General features: G+C 45.7%; 1 protein-coding gene across 2 annotated transcripts; it reads right to left on the bottom strand.

The window, feature by feature from the left end:
• Positions 1 to 5,978: 5,978 nt before the first annotated feature.
• Positions 5,979 to 21,006, bottom strand: LOC110507072 (beta-secretase 1-like). 2 transcript variants are annotated; one of them, XM_036965555.1, is made up of 9 exons: positions 20,029 to 21,006; positions 15,400 to 15,488; positions 14,910 to 15,126; positions 14,447 to 14,584; positions 12,572 to 12,706; positions 12,132 to 12,233; positions 11,733 to 11,882; positions 11,055 to 11,226; positions 5,979 to 6,638 (listed from the first exon to the last, which is right to left on the bottom strand). In XM_036965555.1, exons 1-9 carry the CDS (start codon positions 20,341 to 20,343, stop codon positions 6,394 to 6,396), a joined length of 1,563 nt encoding a protein of 520 aa, XP_036821450.1. In that variant the 5' UTR covers positions 20,344 to 21,006; the 3' UTR covers positions 5,979 to 6,393. The 2 variants fall into 2 exon arrangements, with proteins under 2 accessions (XP_036821450.1, XP_036821451.1); XM_036965556.1 differs by lacking the exon at positions 20,029 to 21,006 and adding an exon at positions 15,695 to 16,146.
• Positions 21,007 to 21,039: the final 33 nt, after the last annotated feature.

Genomic DNA, 21,039 nt, shown 5'->3' with positions numbered 1-21,039 from the left:
ATCTAGTCTTATTATGTGTACCAGTATGTTTAGCCGTCATTGCATTCCTTGACATGCTAAACATCTTTGGCTCATGACACGGAGTACAAGCAGTGGAATGTTAGCTAAACATACTGGGACCCAGGTAAAAAGTAAGGTGAAATATAATAACCGTTTACAGATCTCTCACAGCTAGATAATCATAACCTCTAGGAATGTTGCTAACGTTACTTAAACTTTTTTTTTACTTTTAAATTAATTATATTGTAATGACCTGACTAGATCATGAAGGAACAATTGTCTAGACAGAGGATTGAGTTTACGAATTGACGGTTTATTAACCCAACTTTACACAGGCTACTGTTTGGCCGTAGCCCACGCCAAATAAATGAAAGATAACCCACAAGCCAACCGTGACCTTCTCTTGTGAAGGCCAGATTTAAGAGAACAAAGGCTAAACCTGGTCTTAACTTCCAATGCTCCATCCCCCTGCCCAAACCCCCTCCGCTAACCGCCAGGATGCCCGGCATCAGAACATTCCAGGCATTCCCGTGATTGGCAGATAGCAGGTTGATTGGCATGTCGGACCCCGCGAACACTGGGTACTGGTAAGTACAACACAACCACCTACTAGGCTAACACATAACACACAGCTGTCTGTGCGGGTCACCACAATAGCTTCCCATCTTGAAAAATATAACTTAAGTTATTCTAATCATGATACTGCAGTATTTGGTCTTTCACTTAGAGACCTTGAGTGTTTCCAACCTACATAAAATGTAACTGTCACGTCCGTTCGACTTCGCAGGTATACTAACCACTGGTTTTGGGATCATTATGCACACCTGGCATCAATCATTACACGCACCTGCCCATCATCATCAGGCACACCTGGACTCCATCACCTCACTTATTACCTCCCCTATATCTGGCACTACCTTAGGTTCTTTCTCCAGTCAGTATTGTTTATGCGACTTGTGATATTGTTTAATGTTCCATTTATTATTAAACTCACCACTTTCTTCCGACTCCCAGCGTATACGTTACAGAATTCTGACCCCAACAATGGAAGCAGCAGGAAAACAGAATATCTCCCAGACAGTCGACGAGCAGGGATACTTTCTACGTCAACGCCATAACCAGCTGGCACAACTGGGGACGGCTATGGAAGAGGCTCTTCAGAGTGCAACTTCTCGAACATGCCCGGAAGGCGTTGTCCTCAACTAGCGGAGGATACTCTACAACCAGTTGAGAGAGCCCATTCAGCAACCCTCTCAGGTCAGCAATGCCCATTTGTCCCTCCTGGATAAATATGACAGTACCCCATGTAAAAGTTGTGGCTTCCTTCTTCAGTGCTCCCTATAATTTACACACCAGATGGGAGCACCACCACCGAGAGGTCCAAGATTGCCACAGTTATTTCTCTGCTGACTAGGTGGGTGTTGGAATGGGAAACGACCGTTTGGGGGAGAGGAGCTAGATTCAAATGAGGGGTTCATGGCTCTCTCCGGAGGGCAGAGAAGGGGGTGAGCGCTTACTTCAATTACGACTGGGGGTCCAGACGGCTGCTGAGTACACGCTCACCTTCCGGACAGTAGCCGCATCCAGTGGATGGAATAAGCCGGCGCTTCATACGCTATTCAGAAGGGGTCTGTGTGAGGAGGTCCAGACGGAACTGGCCTGTCGAGACAACATCCTCTCCTTGGACGCACTCGTTGCGATGGCCGGCTGTCTGAATAACCTAATTCAGGAGCTTCGGTACTCTCATCGCTTCTCTCCATCCCTCAGTGAACACTCGATCAGAGCCTGAACCCGTGGAGGTAAGGGGTCACACACCTCCCTGCGGTGGAGCAACACAGCTGGGGCTCTGTCTGTATTGTGGTCAAGGAGGGCTCCAGCATTGTCCGGCACTCCCCAATTCGGGATCCACGAGCAGAGGGACAGTCACGTGATCTTCCACCTCCTGGGGCAGGAGTGAGTATTTCATCATCACTTTCTGCTATGCTCTTTTTGGCATCATCACCCTAGTTGACTGCTCCTCACGTACTGTGTCTACAGCGTTAGTGGATTCTGGTGCCGCGGGGAACTTTATTGACCAGACCCTTGCTGCCACTCTTAACATAACGTACCCGCGATCCTTTCCTAGTTCAAGCCTTCAATAGTCGGCCATTAGGGTCCTGAACAATCACCCAACCACTCACCCTCAACGTGGAGTCCATTCATCAGGAGAACATCACCAGTTCACAAGATCATCCTTGGCCTGGCTTGGCTCCAACGCCATAGCCCCACTATCTCATGGTCGAGGATGAGAATCACAGACTGGTCACCTGAATGCTGGAGGACCTGCTTCGCTTCCCCATCCCCTGTGGTTCCACGTTGGTTGAGGGTCCTATGGTTGCCCTTCAGCCCAACATCCCTGGAGGTTTACCAGGTATTCTCCAAGACCCGCGCCACTTGTCTTCCTCCTCATTGCCCCAGGGGCTATGCCTCCGCGCAGACGCATCTACCGTCTGTCGGTGGCTGAGACCCAGGCCATGGAGCATGTCCACTTCTCCTGCGTCTGCAAGTTTCTTATTCGTGGCCAAGCAGGATTAGAGGACTCAATGAAATTTCCACAAAGTACCATTACCCTCTCCCGTTGGTGCCGGTAGCTATAGAACAGCACCGCGGGGCCCGGTTCTTTACCAAACTGGACCTGCGGAGTGCATACAATCTCATCTGCATCCAGGAGGGGGATGAATGGAAGACTGCATTCAGCATGATGTCTGGTCACTACGAGTACTTGGTGTTGCCATTTGGTTTAGCAATGCTCCGTCAGTGTTCTAGGCATTCGTTAACAAGGTGTTCAGGGACCTGCTCGGACGCCAGGTGGTCATGTATATCGATGACTTCCTGGTCTACTCGGCTACCCTGGAGGATCACATCACTCACGTCCGAGCAGTCCTGGAACGCCTCCTGGCTAACCAACTGTTCGTCAAGACTGAGAAGTGCCAATTTCATCAGAAGGCGGTCTCCTTAGGCTACCAAATCAGCCTGTGGGGATTGAGGATGGACGACATGAAGGCAGATGTGGTCAGATCACTGACAGTCCCAACCACCATAAAGGGGTTACAACGGTTTTTGGGGTTTGCCAACTTCTACCACTGTTTCATCAGGAACTTCAGCTCCGTCGCCACCCCTCTCACCTCAAGGGTGGTCCCCTTCCATCTACTCAAGGGACGTTTCACATCCGCCCCATTGCGCAAACACCCAGATCCCACTATCTCCTTAGTGGTGGAGGTGGACGCTTCAGAGGTGAGCGTGGGGGCAGTTCTCTCAACGACAGGGTAATCCACATAAATTGTATCCATGTGCATATTACTCTAAGAAACTGTCCCCTGCAGAGAGGAATTAGGATGTTGGTGATCGAGAGCTCCTGGCGGTGAAGTTGGCATTAGAGGAATGAAGACACTGGCTGGAGGGCGCCAAGGAACCATTCGTCATCCTTACCAGCCTATAATCCCATCCTCCCGAGTCGTATCCCCTGTGGTCTGGGACGTAGATATGGACATTTGCCAGGCTCTGGAGAGGGAGCCCTCACCCACTAACTGTCCTCCCGAGCTCATCTATGTTCCCACAGGGATAAGGGATCGGCTGCTGACCTGGGCACACACAGCTGTCGTTGGACATCCAGGTATTTCCCAGTGTGTGTTCTGGGTTTTCAGCTGGCCCTGGCTCCATGGACCCCGGGTCAGACCGACACTCCTACGGTTGATGAGTGGTTCAGGCTCGCAGCATGTGGAGCGACGCTCACGTGAGACTCCAGCGCGTCAAAAGGAGCAGGCAGACCGCCGCTGCAGTGAGAGTCCTGTGTACCACCCTGGGGATCGTGTCTGGCTTTCTACCAGGAACCTCCCACGCCGCCTGCCCTGCAAGAAGCTGATAGTGACATTATAGGTCCAGATGTCTGTATCCCACTCATTAAAGAAGGGGAACTCATGTCATGACACAGATTAAATTATATTTGTTACTTTATTTATTGGTAGTCAGTGCTGTGTCAGGTGCGTCTATTTATTTACAGCAGGTCTATGAAAGAAGAATCTGTCTGTAATTGCGAAATTGTGTTTCATTTACATAAAATCATCACACAACGATTTATATTCAAGCACACCATGGGGATAGTGCAGTTGACTGGGGCACATGAATGAGTTTTTGTATGTGAGCTGTTAAAGGGTTGGCTGAGATCAAGCTGTTTGGAGGTTTTGAAGACCTCTGTATGTGTGGGAGAATGATTGTGTGTGTCTGTGCGTCTCTTTCTGTGTGAATTAGTACATTCACAAGCAGTGAGGTACCAACTTATAAAAGTGTCATATCTGATATTAACTGTATTAAATACATAATCTAAGCTTTTTAATGTACACCAAGTAACATGGCTTCACCATCAATTTCACTGCATCTGATATTTGAGTGCTAATTTTACACTCTTGAAAAGTTCACCCAATTAGCACTTATGATTAGCGTTGCTTAGCTGGTACTGTTGATGTAAAATCAAATATATTCATTTAGGTCCATCCTTAAATTCTAGATCACCTCGTGTATATGTGATCAATTAACACACAGTACCCGCCAAGTTTGGACACACCTGATTCAAGGGTTTTTCAGAATTTTTACTATTTTCTACATTGTACAATAGTGAAGACATCAAAACTATGAAATAACACATATGAAATCATGTAGTAACAAAAAAGTGTTAAATCAAAATATATTTTATATTTGAGACTCTTAAAAGTAGCCACCCTTTGCCTTGACAGCTTTGCACACTCTTGGCATGCTCAGGTAGTCACCTGGAATGCATTTCAATTAACAGGTGTGCCTTGTTAAAAGTTTGTGGAATTTGTGGAATTGAATTCCTTAATGCGTTTGAGCCAATCAGTTGTGTTGTAACAATGTAGGGGTGGTATACAGAAGATAGCCCTATTTGGTAAAAGACCAAGTCCATATAATGACAAGAACAGCTCAAATAAGCAAAGAGAAATGACAGTCCATCATTACTTTAAGACATGATGGTCAGTCAATCCGGAAAATGTCAAGAATTTTGAAAGTTTCTTCAAGTGCAGTCGCAAAAACCATCAAACGCTATGATGAAACTGGCTCTCATGAGGGCCACCACAGGAAAGGAAGACCCAGAGTTACTTCTGCTGCAAAGGATAAGTTCATTAGAGTTACTAGCCTCAGAAATTGCAGCCCAAATAAATGCTTCACAGAGTTCAAGTAACAGACACATCTCAACGTCAACTGTTCAGAGGAGACTGCGTGAATCAAAACACGAGCAATGGACAGTAGACCGGTGGAAATCTGTCCTTTGGTCTGATGAGTGCAAATTTGAGATTTTTGGTTCCAGCAGGCGTGTCTTTGTGAGACAGAGTAGGTGAACGGATGATCTCTTTATGTGTGGTTCACACCGTGAAGCATGGAGGAGGAGGTCTGATGGTGTGGGGGTGCTTTGCTGGTGACACTGTCTGAGATTTATTTAGAATTCAAGTCACACTTAACCAGCATGGCTACCACAACATTCTGCAGCGATATGCCATCCCATCTGGTTTGCGCTTAGTGGGACTATCATTTGTTTTTCAACAGGACAATGACCCAACACACCTCCAGGCTGTGTAAGGGCTATTTGACCAAGAAGGAGAGCGATGGAGTGCTACATCAGATGAGTTGGCCTCCACAATCACCTGACCTCATCCCAATTGAGGACTGCAGAGTAAAGGAAAAGCAGCCAACAAGTGCTCAGCAAATGTGGGAACTCCTTCAAGACTGTTGGAAAATCGTTCCAGGTGAAACTGGTTGAGAGAATGCCAAGAGTGTGCAAAGCTTTCATGAAGGCAAAGGTTGGCTACTTTGAAGAATTTAAAATATATTTTGATTTGTTCAACACTTTTTTGGTTACTACATGATTCCATGTGTTATTTAATTGTTTTGATGTCTTCACTATTATTCTACAATGTAGAAAATAGTACAAATAAAGAAAAACCCTTGAATGTGTAGGTGTGTCCAAACTTTTGACTGGTGCTGTTCATACATACATACATACATATACACACACCTCATACAATCACGAACACTCACACACATCTATAAATACTGTATATTTATATCATGCCCTTCTATCAATAAAGTTGTCCACTGAGTCCAGGAAGCCATTTAACCCAGCTTGCTGGTATATCCACCTTTGATGAATCCAAAGTAAGTGGCCATGGGCTTGTTTGGTCATTGTGCTACCCTCCCAAGCCACAACTAACACCATCCTACATGTTAATCTGTTTCTGCATTACTTAATGAGGCTGATGCGTCCTCAATAACCATTAGAAAAGCCTCCATCTCCATTCCTGGTAGGCTTGCCTCTCCTGTGTACTGTATTTCCATGCCTTTCTATCATTTGAGGAGTGAGATATTATCAGCGAAGTCCCCAGCTCCAGATGGGCGGAGACAGCGGGAGAAGCGCCACTGGCACAGCATGAGGCACAGTGGCAGCATGAAGAGGGCACAGATGCCTGCCATGATGTAGGCAATGGTCATCAGGGTGGACTCGTCCGTCTGCGGGATGTTGTAGCCGCAGTCCTCCAGATCCACGCCGTGGAAAGGCCCCTCGACGGAGGCCGTACGGAACTCATCGTGCACTGTGGCATAGAAATACACATGGATCAGGAACATACATACAGGCACGCACACACATAAATCCATCTTTAATCTGTCTCCTCCACTTCATCTACACTGATCGAAGTGGATTTAAAAAGTGACATCAATAAGGGATCATAGCTTTCATCTGGATTCACCTGGTCAGTCTATGTCATAGAAAGAGCAGGTGTTCATAATGTTTTGTAAAGTGTTGGACCCATGTTTCATGCTCTGAAATAAAAGATCCCAGGAATTTTCCATACGCACAAAAAGTTTATTTCTCTCCAATTTTGTGCACAAATTTGTTTACATCCCTGTTAGTGTGAATTTATCCTTTTCCAAGATAGTCCATCCACCTGACAGGTGTGGCATATCAAGAAGCTGATTAAACAGCATGATCATTACACAGGTGCACGTGTGCTGGGGACAATAAAAGGCCACTATAAAATGTGCAGTTTTGTCACAAAACACAATGACATAGATGTCTCAAGTTTTGAGGGAGCATGTAATTGGCATGCTGACTGCAGGAATGTCCACCAGAGATGTTGCTAGATCATTTAATGTTTATTTCTCTACCATAAGCCGCCTCCAATGTCATTTTAGAGAATTTGGCAGTACGTTCAACTGGCCTCACAACCAGCGGTGGAAAAGTACCCAATTTTCATACTTAATAAGTAAAAGTAAAGATACCTTAAAAGAAAATGACTCAAGTAAAAATGAAAGTCACCCAGTAAAATAATACTTGAGTAGCAGCCTAAAAGTATTTGGTTTTACATGTACTTAAGTCTCAAAAGTAAAAGTATAAATAATTTTAAATGTCTTATATTCAAGAAACCTTTTTAAATTTACGGATAGCCAGGTACACAGTTCAACGCTCAGACGTAATTTACAAACAAAGCATTTATGTTTAGTGAGTCTGACAGATCAGAGGCAGAAGGGATGACCAGGGATGTTCTCTTGATAAGTGCGTGAATTAGACCATATTCCTGTCCTGCTAAACATTCCAAATGTAACGAGTACTTTTTGGTGTCTTTGGGAATATAGTAAAGGTAAAAGTTGTAAAAAAATAGTAAAGTACTTAAAAGTATATTTATTTACTTTACACCACTGCTCACAACCGCAGACCATGTGTAACTAGGACAGCCCAGGACCTCCACCTCCGGCTTCTTCACCTGCGGGATCGTCTGAGACCAGCCACCTGGACAGCTGATGAAACTGAGTAGTATTTCTGTCTGTAATAAAGCCCTTTTGTGGGGAAAAACTCATTCTGATTGCACTCTCTATTGCACTCCACACTGCCCTTTCCCATCTGGAACATCTATGTGAGAATGCTATTCGTTGACTACACCTCAGCGTTCAAAACCATAGTACCCTTAAGCTCATCACTAAGCTTAGGATCCTGGGACTAAACACCTTCCTCTGCAACTGGATCCTGGACTTCCTGACAAGCCGCCCCCATGTGGTAAGGGTATGTAGCAACACATCTGCCACGCTGATCCTCAACACAGGAGCTCCCCAGGGGTGCGTGCTCAGTCCCCTCCTGTACTCCCTGTTCACCCACGACTGCATGGCCAGGCACGACTCCAACACCATCATTAAGTTTGCAGACGACACAACAGTGGTAGGTAGGCCTGATCACCGACAACAACGAGACAGCCTATAGGGAGGAGGTCAGCTACCTAGCCGGGTGGTGCCAGAATAACAACCTATCCCTCAACGTAACCAAGACTAAGGAGATTATTGTGGACTACAGGAAAAGAAGGACCATTCTCATCGACGGGGCTGTAGTGGAGCAGGTTGAGAGCTTCAAGTTCCTTGGTGTCTACATCAACAACAAACTAGAATGGTCCAAACACACCAAGACAGTCGTGAAGAGGGCACGACAAAGCCTATTCCCCCTCAGGAAACTAAAAAGATGTGGCATGGGTCCTGAGATCCTCAAAAGGTTCTACAGCTGCAACATCAACAGCATCCTGACCGGTTGCATCACTGCCTGGTACGGCAATTTCTCGGCCTCTGACCGCAAGGCACTACAGAGGGAAGTGCGTACGGCCCAGTACATCATTGGGGCTAAGCTGCCTGCCATCCAGGACCTCTACACCAGGCGGTGTCAGCGGAAGGCCCTAAAAATTGTCAAAGACCCCATCCACCCCAGTCATAGACTGTTCTCTCTACTACCGCATGGCAAGTGGTACCGGAGTGCCAAGTCTAGGACAAAAAGGCTTCTCAACAGTTTTTACCCCCAAGCCATAAGACTCCTTAACAGGTAATCAAATGGCTACCCAGACTATTTGCATTGTGTGCCCCCCAACCCCTCTTTTTACACTGCTGCTACTCTCTGTTCATCATATATGCATAGTCACTTTAACCATATCTACATGTACAAACTACCTCAATCAGCCTGACTAACCGGTGTCTGAATGTAGCCTCGCTACTTTTATAGCCTCGCTACCGTATATAGCCTGTCTTTTTACTGTTCGTTTTATTTCTTTACTCACCTATTGTTCACCTAATACCTTTTTTGCACTATTGGTTAAAGCCTGTAAGTAAGCATTTCTGTTGTATTACTGTTGTATTCGGCGCACGTGACAAATAAACTTTGATTTGATGGTTTGTCATAGGGCATAGCGTTATGTCTTATAAGCATCCGGGTTAGAGTCGCATTCCTTGAAAGCGGCAGCTCTACCCTTAAGCTCAGTGCGGATGTTGCCATTAATCCATGACTTCTGATTGGGATATACAGTGCATTGCGAAAGTATTCGGCCCCCTTGAACTTTGCGACCTTTTGCCACATTTCAGGCTTCAAACATAAAGATATAAAACTGTATTTTTTTTGTGAAGAATCAACAACAAGTGGGACACAATCATGAAGTGGAACGACATTTATTGGATATTTCAAACTTTTTTAACAAATCAAAAACTGAAAAATTGGGCGTGCAAAATTATTCAGCCCCCTTAAGTTAATACTTTGTAGCGCCACCTTTTGCTGCGATTACAGCTGTAAGTCGCTTGGGGTATGTCTCTATCAGTTTTGCACATCGAGAGACTGACATTTTTTCCCATTCCTCCTTGCAAAACAGCTCGAGCTCAGTGAGGTTGGATGGAGAGCATTTGTGAACAGCAGTTTTCAGTTCTTTCCACAGATTCTCGATTGGATTCAGGTCTGGACTTTGACTTGGCCATTCTAACATCTGGATATGTTTATTTTTGAACCATTCCATTGTAGATTTTGCTTTATGTTTTGCATCATTGTCTTGTTGGAAGACAAATCTCCGTCCCAGTCTCAGGTCTTTTGCAGACTCCATCAGGTTTTCTTCCAGAATGGTCCTGTATTTGGCTCCATCCATCTTCCCATCAATTTGAACCATCTTCCCTGTCCCTGCTGAAGAAAAGCAGGCCCAAACCATGATGCTGCCACCACCATGTTTGACAGTGGGGATGGTGTGTTCAGGGTGATGAGCTGTGTTGCTTTTACGCCAAACATAACGTTTTGCATTGTTGCCAAAAAGTTACATTTTGTTTTCATCTGACCAGAGCACCTTCTTCCACATGTTTGGTGTGTCTCCCAGGTGGCTTGTGGCAAACTTTAAACAACACTTTTTATGGATATCTTTAAGAAATGGCTTTCTTCTTGCCACTCTTCCATAAAGGCCAGATTTGTGCAATATACGACTGATTGTTGTCCTATGGACAGAGTCTCCCACCTCAGCTGTAGATCTCTGCAGTTCATCCAGAGTGATCATGGGCCTCTTGGCTGCATCTCTGATCAGTCTTCTCCTTGTATGAGCTGAAAGTTTAGAGGGACGGCCAGGTCTTGGTAGATTTGCAGTGGTCTGATACTCCTTCCATTTCAATATTATCGCTTGCACAGTGCTCCTTGGGATGTTTAAAGCTTGGGAAATCTTTTTGTATCCAAATCTGGCTTTAAACTTCTTCACAACAGTATCTCGGACCTGCCTGGTGTGTTCCTTGTTCTTCATGATGCTCTCTGCGCTTTTAACGGACCTCTGAGACTATCACAGTGCAGGTGCATTTATACGAAGACTTGATTACACACAGGTGGATTGTATTTATCATCATTAGTCATTTAGGTCAACATTGGATCATTCAGAGATCCTCACTGAACTTCTGGAGAGAGTTTGCTGCACTGAAAGTAAAGGGGCTGAATAATTTTGCACGCCCAATTTTTCAGTTTTTGATTTGTTAAAAAAGTTTGAAATATCCAATAAATGTCGTTCCACTTCATGATTGTGTCCCACTTGTTGTTGATTCTTCACAAAAAAATGTTTGAAGCCTGAAATGTGGCAAAGTTCAAGGGGGCCGAATACTTTCGCAAGGCACTGTATATATATATATATATACAGTATATACCATCTCCCTCTCTCCCTCCTTCTCATACTCCCTCCATCCCCCCTCACCATGGCAGGTACTGACGGCAAATCCGATGCGTTTCCTCTGGCGGTCGAACACCACATAGAAGCCCTCCATGATGACGGCGCCCATGACGGTGCCCGTGCTGGACTGGGACACGGCAAACTTATAGCAGTCCTCCTGGGCCGAGGCCACGTCCTCCACGGGCCGCAGGTACTGCTGCAGGGGGCACAAAGAAACAGAGGACAGTCAGTAGAGAACACCTACAATGTATGTTAAGTATAAACCAGGAGAAATACAGCAATAGGCTAATAAGCTCACTGCACTGTTTTGTGCTTGTCTATGCAGTCTGGGTTTGGTGTAAGCATGAATTAACCAGTCCACGCATGAGTGAGGAATTTACTCACTTCTTTCACATTTTTATAGAAGCATATTATCAATGTCAACTGTTGCTAGTCGAAGGTTCAAAGCCAGAGCTGGCTGCCTCTACTGTCCCAATACAAGCTGCTCTCCACTTCTATCTCATTTCCATTGAAACAGTGATTCCACTAATCACCTCTATCTCCAAGGTCCAGTCTCTCTCATAGGAATAACATACATCAAATACTCTCTGACGTTCTCAACACATCTAAATTGAATGAACAGTGAAAGGAGTTTAAGAGAGGATCATCACTAGCTCATTGAATTGATGAATTGAAGGTAAGTACACAGACAGACACTGTTACCTGTGGGAGAATGGAGATGCGGAAGGACTGGTTGCGGTTCTCACTCATGAGGTAGAGCGAGATGACAGGGAAGATGTGCCACGGGGTGGAGCCAGCCTGCCAGCACACCAGCTGCTCCCCCAACCAGAACCCAGAAGGAAACTGCTCTGTCTGATAGGGAGACATGGGGTTTGTGTGTGTGTGTGTGTTGGGAGAGAGGGATAGAAAGAATATTTAGCAACAGCAGAAACTAGAAACTAGAGAAAGTTGATAGCCATGAAAGTATTACAGACATTAGACCTGTGAAAGGGGATATCACATGACACTAGCTGAAACTGGCAGCTAGAAAGATGAGAAAGAACAAAACAACAGAGAGGGGGAGTGTGAGAGAGAGGAGAAAAGGTATGAGGAGGAACTCACAGACGAGGCAGCCTCGATGGCCTTCACGGCTGCCTGGAACACTTTGCGAGGGAGCCGGAGGTTAGTGGTGCCACTGTCCACAATGCTCTTATCATAGTTGTACTGATAGAACCACAAGAGAGGAAACAAATTGTCATTATTTATTCACTGTCACTTACCGCACCAGTATTAGTGATAAAAGGTAAACAGACAGATATTCAGGGTTAAATAAAGAGAATACAGGAGCAAACTAAAGAGAAAAAGAGAAGGGACCACTCATACTTAAAATGTACGCACACATGACTGCACACATATGTCGTTTTGGATAAAAGCATCTGCCTAATGGCATATATTATATTATTATATTAAAGAGAAAAATGTAATGAAATAGAGAGGAAAATATTGATTGAAGGATCATCAGAAAAACAAAATGTTATCAGCAAAACCGTTAGCTCCAGTACCTCCTTGCAGTCCATGTTGAGATCCTGACCATTGACCTCAATGCGCACAATGATGACCTCATAATACCACTCCCGGCGGATCGGGGTGTACCACAGGTCTCCAACATAGAGAGAAGAATCCACTCCACCGATGATCTAAGGAAACGGAAATCAGACAGTATCATAGGATGGGTCCAAATTCTCAACACACTTTCTATCTCACATTGCCTTTGCAATACAGATTATAACTAAACAATACCGACATACAGTACCTACCTGGCACATACCATCTCTATATAAACTCAGCAAAAAAAAGAAACGTCCTCTCACTGTCAACTGCGTTTATTTTCAGCAAACTTAACATGTGTAAATATTTGTATGAACATAACAAGATTCAACAACTGAGACATAAACTGAACAAGTTCCACAGACATGTGATGAACAGAAATTGAATAATGTGTCCATGAACAAAGGGGGGTTCAAAATCAAAAGTAACAGTCAGTATCTAGTGTGGCCACCAGCTGCATTAAGTACTGCAGTGCATCTCCTCCTCATGGACTGCACTAGATTTGCCCGTTCTTACTGTGAGATGTTACCCCACTCTTCCACCAAGGCACTTGCAAGTTCCTGGGCATTTCTGGGGGGAATGCCCTATCCCTCACCCTCCGATCCAACAGGTCCCAGGTGTGCTCAATGGGATTGAGATCCAGGCTCTTCGCTGGCCATGGCAGAACACTGACATTCATGTCTTGCAGGAAATCACACACAGAATGAGCAGTATGGCTGGTGGCATTGTTATGCTGGAGGGTCATGTCAGGATGAGCCTGCAGGAAGAGTACCACATGAGGGAGGAGGATGTCTTCCTTGTAACGCACAGCTTTGAGATTGCCTGCAATGACAACAAGCTCAGTCCGATGATGCTGTGACACACCACCCCAGACCATGACGGACCCTCGATCCCGCTCCAGAGTACAGGCCTTGGTGTAACGCTCATTCCTTCGACGATAGACGTGAATCCGGCCATCACCCCTGGTGAGAAAAAACTGCGACTCGTCAGTGAAGAGCACTTTTTACAGTCCTGTCTGGTCCAGCAACGGTGGGTTTGTGTCCATAAGTGACATTGTTGCCGGTGATGTCTGGTGAGGACCTGCCTTACAACAGGTCTGCAAGCCCTCAGTCCAGCCTCTCTCAGTCTGAGCACTGATGGAGGGATTGTGCGTTCCTGGTGTAACTCGGGCAGTTGTTGCTGCCATCCTGTACCTGTCCCACAGGTGTGATGTTCGGATGTACCAATCCTGTGCAGGTGTTGTTACACGTGGTCTGCCACTGCGAGGACGATCAGCTGTCCGTCCTGTCTCCCTGTAGCGCTGTCTTAGGCGTCTCACAGTATGGACATTGCAATTTATTGCCCTGGCCACATCTGCAGTCCTCATGCCTCCTTGCAGCATGCCTAAGACACATTCATACAGATGAGCAGGGACCCTGGGCATCTTTATTTTGGTGTTTTTCAAAGTCAGTAGAAAGGCCTCTTTAGTGTCCTAAGTTTTCATAGCTGTGACCATAGTTGCCTACCGTCTGTAAGCTGTTAGTGTCTTAATGACCGTTCCATAGGTGCATGTTCATTAATTGTTTATGGTTCATTGAACAAGCATGGGAAACAGTGTTTAAACCCTTTACAATGAATACCTGTGAAGTTATTTGGATTTTTATGAATTATCTTTGAAAGACAGGGTCCTGAAAAGGGGATGTTTTTTTTTTTTTGCTGAGTTTATAACTCTCTTGGTTACACTAACACAATACACCGCTTCTGTGTATTTCCCTAAAACCGAAAATGTGTCTGTGTCTTTTCCTATCTACTCTATGTCTATTTATCTTGCTCTATCTCTCTCATCTCACCATGCTGCCACCCACGGTAGCACTGCCCAGGCTGTAGTTCTGGGTGAACCCTGCACCACACATCTGCAGGGAGAACAGGTTAGGCACGGGGGTCTGCCGCACCAGCGAGTCAAAGAAAGGCTCCAGCATCTCATCAGGCTAAACAGAAAGGGGGGGGGGGGGGGGGGGGGGTTAAAATATTTAAAAATGGGAAAAGGATAACTACATTAAAGTGAGGGGGAAAACATCTAAAACAATCCTGTGGTCATTTTAGCCATCTTGTTGACAACAAGCCTAAACTGATATTGTATCTCCACTGTGCATTTTTCACATTACTGAATAGTGCTGTCTCTCTACCCTCACCAGTGACCCTCTAGCTGATCACTCTCACCCTCCCTTTTCATCTCCCTCTTCCCCCCTCTCACCCATGTGTTTTCTACCCAGACCATTTCCCATTCCCTCCTTCTCTCTCCCCTCCTCTCACCCGGGCGATCTCGGCGTAGGCCAGGCCCAGAATGCCCTCCCAGTTGGATCCGTTGATGAAGAAGCGGTCCGACTGGGTAATGGCAGCGATGTTGGCACGGAGCGAGGCGTTGGGGCCGTGTGGCACAGACACCAGGTCAGTGCCCAGCTCACCCTCCCAGCGGCCCTGGGTGTAGGGTACGTAGACACTGCGCCCAAGGTCGCGGTAGGAGTTAGACCTATGAACAGCAGCAGAGAAAAGGGGCTTACTGTATAAGCCCACCAAGGGAAGTATGTGCAGAGTCATCTAAAAGGGAGAGATCCCACTGAGATTCACTCTTCAATGGGATTCATATTTAATATTATATTTAAAGGGATAGTTTACTCAAAAAACATATTTTAGTATTTTGCCCATCCAGCCACTGTTGATAGGGTCCCAAAGCATTGTCAGCAGTAAAGTTTTCAAGAAAGAGCACTTTCAGTGTATTGTAATAAGATCCCATGGTACTCACAGTGAGCGATGGTAGTATCTGCAGAGGAAAGGGTGAGCAGCTGCCCCGACTGCAAAGTTACTGCTGCCTGTGTCCACCAGAATATTCAACTGATTCCCAAACACACAAACACAACATAGTTGTCATTACATATTCACTGGGCATTTTTCCAATGCTAGGCCTATATTATGTGGTAGCTATATGTGGTGTATGTAGGTGTGTGTGTGTGTGTGTGTGTGTGCGTTATCGAGTCTTCCAGTGTTAAACGACAGAATACATTGAAATACACTGATGATAAGGACATTATTCCGGTTACCTTGGAGACAACCATGCCTATTCATAAAATGATTCCCTGCAGCTGCTGCTAAAAGCACTTCTTCATTTCAGCCATTTGGAGTCACTTTCTCTCTCCCTCACCTCCTGGCATTGTGGTACTGGCAGTTGAAGCTCATTTGCAACTGGCAGTTGCTATGTATTGGTTTCTTTTGCTCCAAATGTCCTTCTCTTTTCCTTTCCCTCTGCATCCAACCCCTAGGCTGTTCTCGGATTGCCCTCTCTCTCTCTCTCTCTGTCTCTCTGTCTCCCACCTTCCCTCTCCTTTCAGTGTGAGTATCACATTTTGCGCAGTCAGTCAATCAGACTGGCAGCCATGTTGTCTCTCTGGTGACCAGCAGGACCCTGATCAATAATAGATCTGCTCCAGAAATATCCAGGGATGCATCCTCAACTGGCACCCTATTCCCTATATAGTGCACTACTTTTGACCAGAGCCCAAGTAATGCACTATGTAGGGAATAGGGTGCCATTTGGGACATAACCCAGGAAAGTTCTTCTTCTCAGTGGCAGAGCCAAGAGCCTGAAGGACTGTGTGCATGGAAGAACCCCCAGCCTGCCTTAGTCTCTCACCCGGTCCCACACACACTCTCCACACAAATGCCACATGCACACACACACACACTCCCACTAACAGAAACATGTCACTTGAGATACACTCATCACATGCACCCTGCTGTTCCATAACATATCCATGTCGTCTTCTAACCCTCTATCACAGAAGTGTTAATTGGGTATGGCAGTCGCCCTACCCTACAACACAAACAATTTAAAATAGGCTACTAAAATCATTTAAATCCCGATTAGAAGGCAAATGCATTTTTCCGGAACTGCCTGGCTGACTTTAGGACCATGCAGACACCTGGGAGCAGGGGGGAAGGCTGTTTGTATGGATGGCTGGCTAGCTTTATGGAGAGAGCATCACGCAGCTGCAGGGAACAGCGCCACTCTTTCTCAAAACAGTGGAGAGGTACAGATGGATGCAGTAGATTGCTTTGGCTAGGTAACTGTTTGACTTGACATGAAACTAAACTAGAGTTTTAATCCCGGTGCTGAGCTAGTGAGTAGCAGCTAATTCTTGTATGACGTGTTTGTAGCACAGGAGGCTGGTGGCACCTTAATTGGGGAGAACAGGCTCGTGGTAATGCCTTCAGCGGAATTGGTGGAATGGCATCGAATACATCCAACACGTTTCCATGTGTTTGATGCCATTCCATTTGCTCCATTCCAGCCATTAAAATGAGCCGTCCTCCCCTCAGCAGCCTCCACTGGTTTCTAGAATGTTCAGTCCCCTATTGACTGAGGTGAATGAAGCTACAGCAACAAACTGATCATGTCTGGAGTCATGTAAGCTTGTTTTTGCTGTGCTCCAAATGCATTTTAGAATTTTTACATTTTGTAGAAATACAGCAAATGAGCTTCAGTTTTCTAAACATTGCTTAGAGGAGCATGTCCCTTTACCATCCATTCCCTGGGTTTCCAGCAGCTGAAATGATGTTCTACAATGTACACACATCACATCAAAACACTAAGCCATACAAACACAGATACATTGCAGTTAATTGTGGGGGAAACCCATATCAAATGTAAATTAAAGAGGGTTCCTAGGGAGATTGTGCATAACAGTCTGTGTGGATCCATTTGCATGTTAAATGATATTGAAATAAATAAAGAATCACCTTAGCATTATGAGGTAGTACTATGAAGAGTGATTTAACTTTAACCTGCATAAACTCTCCCTCAGTCAGCCTCTTGGCCCGCTCTCTTCCCTTTCTCTCTCTGATTGTAGTGTAGCGGGTGTATTTTGGTGAGGAATACGCTGACGGCTCACAATTGATTTGTCCTGCCCGCATCCTGCTTCCCTTCAGACACACCACCCGAGACGCCTGGCCCGCGGCTGCATCCTGACACACACACACACACACACACTTCACTCTTGCTACGACCCTTCTAAACTTCCTCTAGCTGGCAGAAGCCTAGAATCCCTGTTGCAAACCTCATCTATTATTTTAGGGACTGTATGCATGAAGCATCTCAGAGGAGTGCTGATTTAGGATCAGTTGAGCCTTTTAGATCATGAATAAGATTACAGGGGGGACCTGATCCTAGATCAGCACTTCTACTCTGTGATGATTGATACATACAGCCCCTGGTTTACATCTTGAAGTTGATTTAACAGTCACACATTTAAGTCTTATAAACTCAGCAAAAAAAGAAACGTCCTCTCACCGTCAACTGTGTTTCTTTTCAGCAAACTTAACATGTGTAAATATTTGTATGAACATAACTAGATTCAACAACTGAGACATAAACTGAACAAGTTCCACAGACATTTGACTAACAGAAATTGAATAATGTGTCCCTGAACAAAGGGGGGGTCAAAATCAAAAGTAACAGTCCGTATCTGGTGTGGTCACCAGCTGCATTAAGTACTGCAGTGCATCTCCTCCTCATGGACTGCACCAGATTTGCCCGTTCTTATGATATGTGATATGTTACTCCGCTCTTCCACCAAGGCACCTGCAAGTTCCCAGACATTTCTGGGGGGAATGGCACTATCCCTCACCCTCCGATCCAACAGGTCCCAGACGTGCTCAATGGGATTGAGATCTAGGCTCTTCGCTGGCCATGGCAGAACACTGACATTCCTGTCTTGCAGGAAATCATGCGCAGAACGAGCAGTATGGCTGGTGGCATTGTCATGCTGGAGGGTCATGTCAGGATGAGCCTGCAGGAAGGGTACCACATGAGGGAGGAGGATGTCTTCCCTGTAATACACAGCGTTGAGATTGCCTGCAGTGACAATAAGCTCAGTCCGATGATGCTGTAACACACCGCCCCAGACCATGACGGACCCTCCACCTCCAAATTGATCCCACTCCAGAGTGCAGGCCTCGGTGTAACTCTCATTCCTTCAACGATAAACGCGAATACAACCATCACCCCTGGTGAGGCAAAACCGCGACTCACGTTAGTGAAGAGCACTTTTTACAGTCCTGTCTGGTCCAGCGACGGTGGGTTTGTGAGGACCTGCCTTACAACAGGCCTAAAAGCCCTGAGTCCAGGCTCTCTCAGCCTGTTGCAGACAGTCTGAGCACTGATGGAGGGATTGTGCGTTCCTGGTGTAACTAGTTTTTGCAGTTGTTGTTGCCATCCTGTACCTGTCCCGCAGGTGTGATGTTCGGATGTATCGATCCCTGTGCAGGTGTTGTTACACGTGGTCTGCCACTTCGAGGACGATCAGCTGTCCGCCCTGTAGCTCTGTCTTAGGTATCTCACAGTTCGGACATTGCAATTTATTGCCTTGGCCACAATTGCAGTCCTCATGCAAATGAGCAGGGACCCTGGGCATCTTTCGTTTGGTGTTTTTCAGAGTCAGTAGTTTTCATAACTGTGACCTTAATTGCCTACCGTCTATAAGCTGTTAGTGTCTTGAAAACCGTTCCACAGGGGCATGTTCATGAATTGTTCATGGTTCATTGAACAAGCATGGGAAACTGTGTTTAAACCCTTTATAAAGAAGTTATTTGGTTTTTTACAAATTATCTTTGAAAGACAGGGTCCTGAAAAGGGGATGTTTCTTTTTTTGCTGAGTTTAGTAGTCTATACAGTAGGCCTTTGTGGAACTTTGTTTGGTTTGTATTACTGTAACAAAGCAGTATGGTAATGGTATCCCTTTGAGTGTATTTTAGTGTGTTGCATAAATAGTTATTAACACTGGATTCATCTCTATGGTTGTATTTGTATCAATGTCTCTAAATGTTAGTGAGTGGATGGAAGCCAGTGATGGTTTATCCTCCTAGTGGCATAATGAGAGTGTCCTAGGTAGGGTATAACATTGGCTCTGTCACACAGTAATCCCTGTGGTGTGCCAGTCTGTACCCTGCAGCTGCTTAGCTGCATCACACTGGGAATTATCCCCCCCCCCCCTCTCTCTCTCTCACTCTCTGCAGAATTAAAGGCTTCATTCTCTCCTTCTTTCTCTCTCCTTCTCTCACATGCAAACACAGGCACAGACACACACATTTATTATTGTCCTTCTCCTTCTTCACCCTCTGTCATTTTAAAGGCCAGGTTACCAAGGTTTAGGAAGGCCAGTGTTTCTTAACAAACAGGTGTACATGTTTTTTCCCTACTACTCATCACCTGATTCCACTAATCAAAAGTTTGATAGGGTAGGTTTGACGTGCCACAATGCAGAGGATATAGGACACAGGTGCGCAAAACGTCATACAGGGTCAACGGAATGGGCGTCTCAATAAGAGAGAGAGAGAGAGAGAGAGAGACAGAGAGAGAGTGAGAGCGTCAGTCAGTCACCTTCTGTGGCGGTGAACCCACTGCCATCTCCACGTAGTAGCCCTGTCCAGATTTCCCACGTAGGTTGTCGATCATGTCCACGAAATTGATGCCCCTGACCCCTCTGCGCCTTCGCGCAGCCCTCGAGGAGCGTTGCGGGGCCACGTGCGGGGGTTGGGTTTCGGAGAGAGGGCCCTGCCGCAGTGGGAAGTGGAGAGTCAGTGGACCAGAGGTGTTTGGTTCAACTTCAGCCTCGTTGGTGCCGAAGCTGACACCCACAAACAGGGCGACAATCGTCCATAAAAATACCATCCAGCGAGGACAAAGTGCATCCATTTTGAAATGTTATTTTAGGCTTTATATTTTAGGACACTTAATTTGCGCGCTCGACCGTCTCCTTTCGGTTTGGCATCATTAGAAATGCTGCAGAGTTGTTGTTTATAGCACCAAGATCAAACGCTGATGCTGCAAAACAATATAGTTGCAGCCATAATGCAATAATGTTGACATCTTTATTAAAATACAGCGGAGTTCCCTTGATTTGAAGATCTGTCCGTGTACAGATGCTGTCGTAACGAGCGCTTTGCTGCCGCGACCATATACCTTATAAGAAAAATAACAATAATTTACAAAATCTTTGATAAACGATAGAAATATCCATGTGCCAATAGTCTATAGTTGTCGACAAAACAATCCAATTCAGTATAATAAAATCAACAACTGCGCAAATAGGGCGATAATAAAAGAAAACAGAGAACGCCTGAATTAGAGATTGTCCAAAAAGGGCTGTAGTCCCAATATCAACAATCTAGAGGCCCGTCCCGTCACTCGTCCGATCATCGTTCTGTCACACGACCAAAAATCCCAGTCAAATAGACCAACATAATCCGCATCACTCCTCTGTGCATTCTCTCCGCTACCTTCCCGCATTCACCCGCTTCCTCCATCAATCCTGCATCATCTTGTAATTGAGCGGAGCATCTCCTTGCAAGCGCAACCTCAGTCGGGAAATAGGAGCGCACAGGGCATTGT

Source organism: Oncorhynchus mykiss, chromosome 27 (genome assembly GCF_013265735.2).
Source record: "Oncorhynchus mykiss isolate Arlee chromosome 27, USDA_OmykA_1.1, whole genome shotgun sequence".
Lineage (NCBI taxonomy): Eukaryota > Metazoa > Chordata > Actinopteri > Salmoniformes > Salmonidae > Oncorhynchus > Oncorhynchus mykiss.
This window is presented reverse-complemented; position numbering and strand designations above follow the sequence as displayed.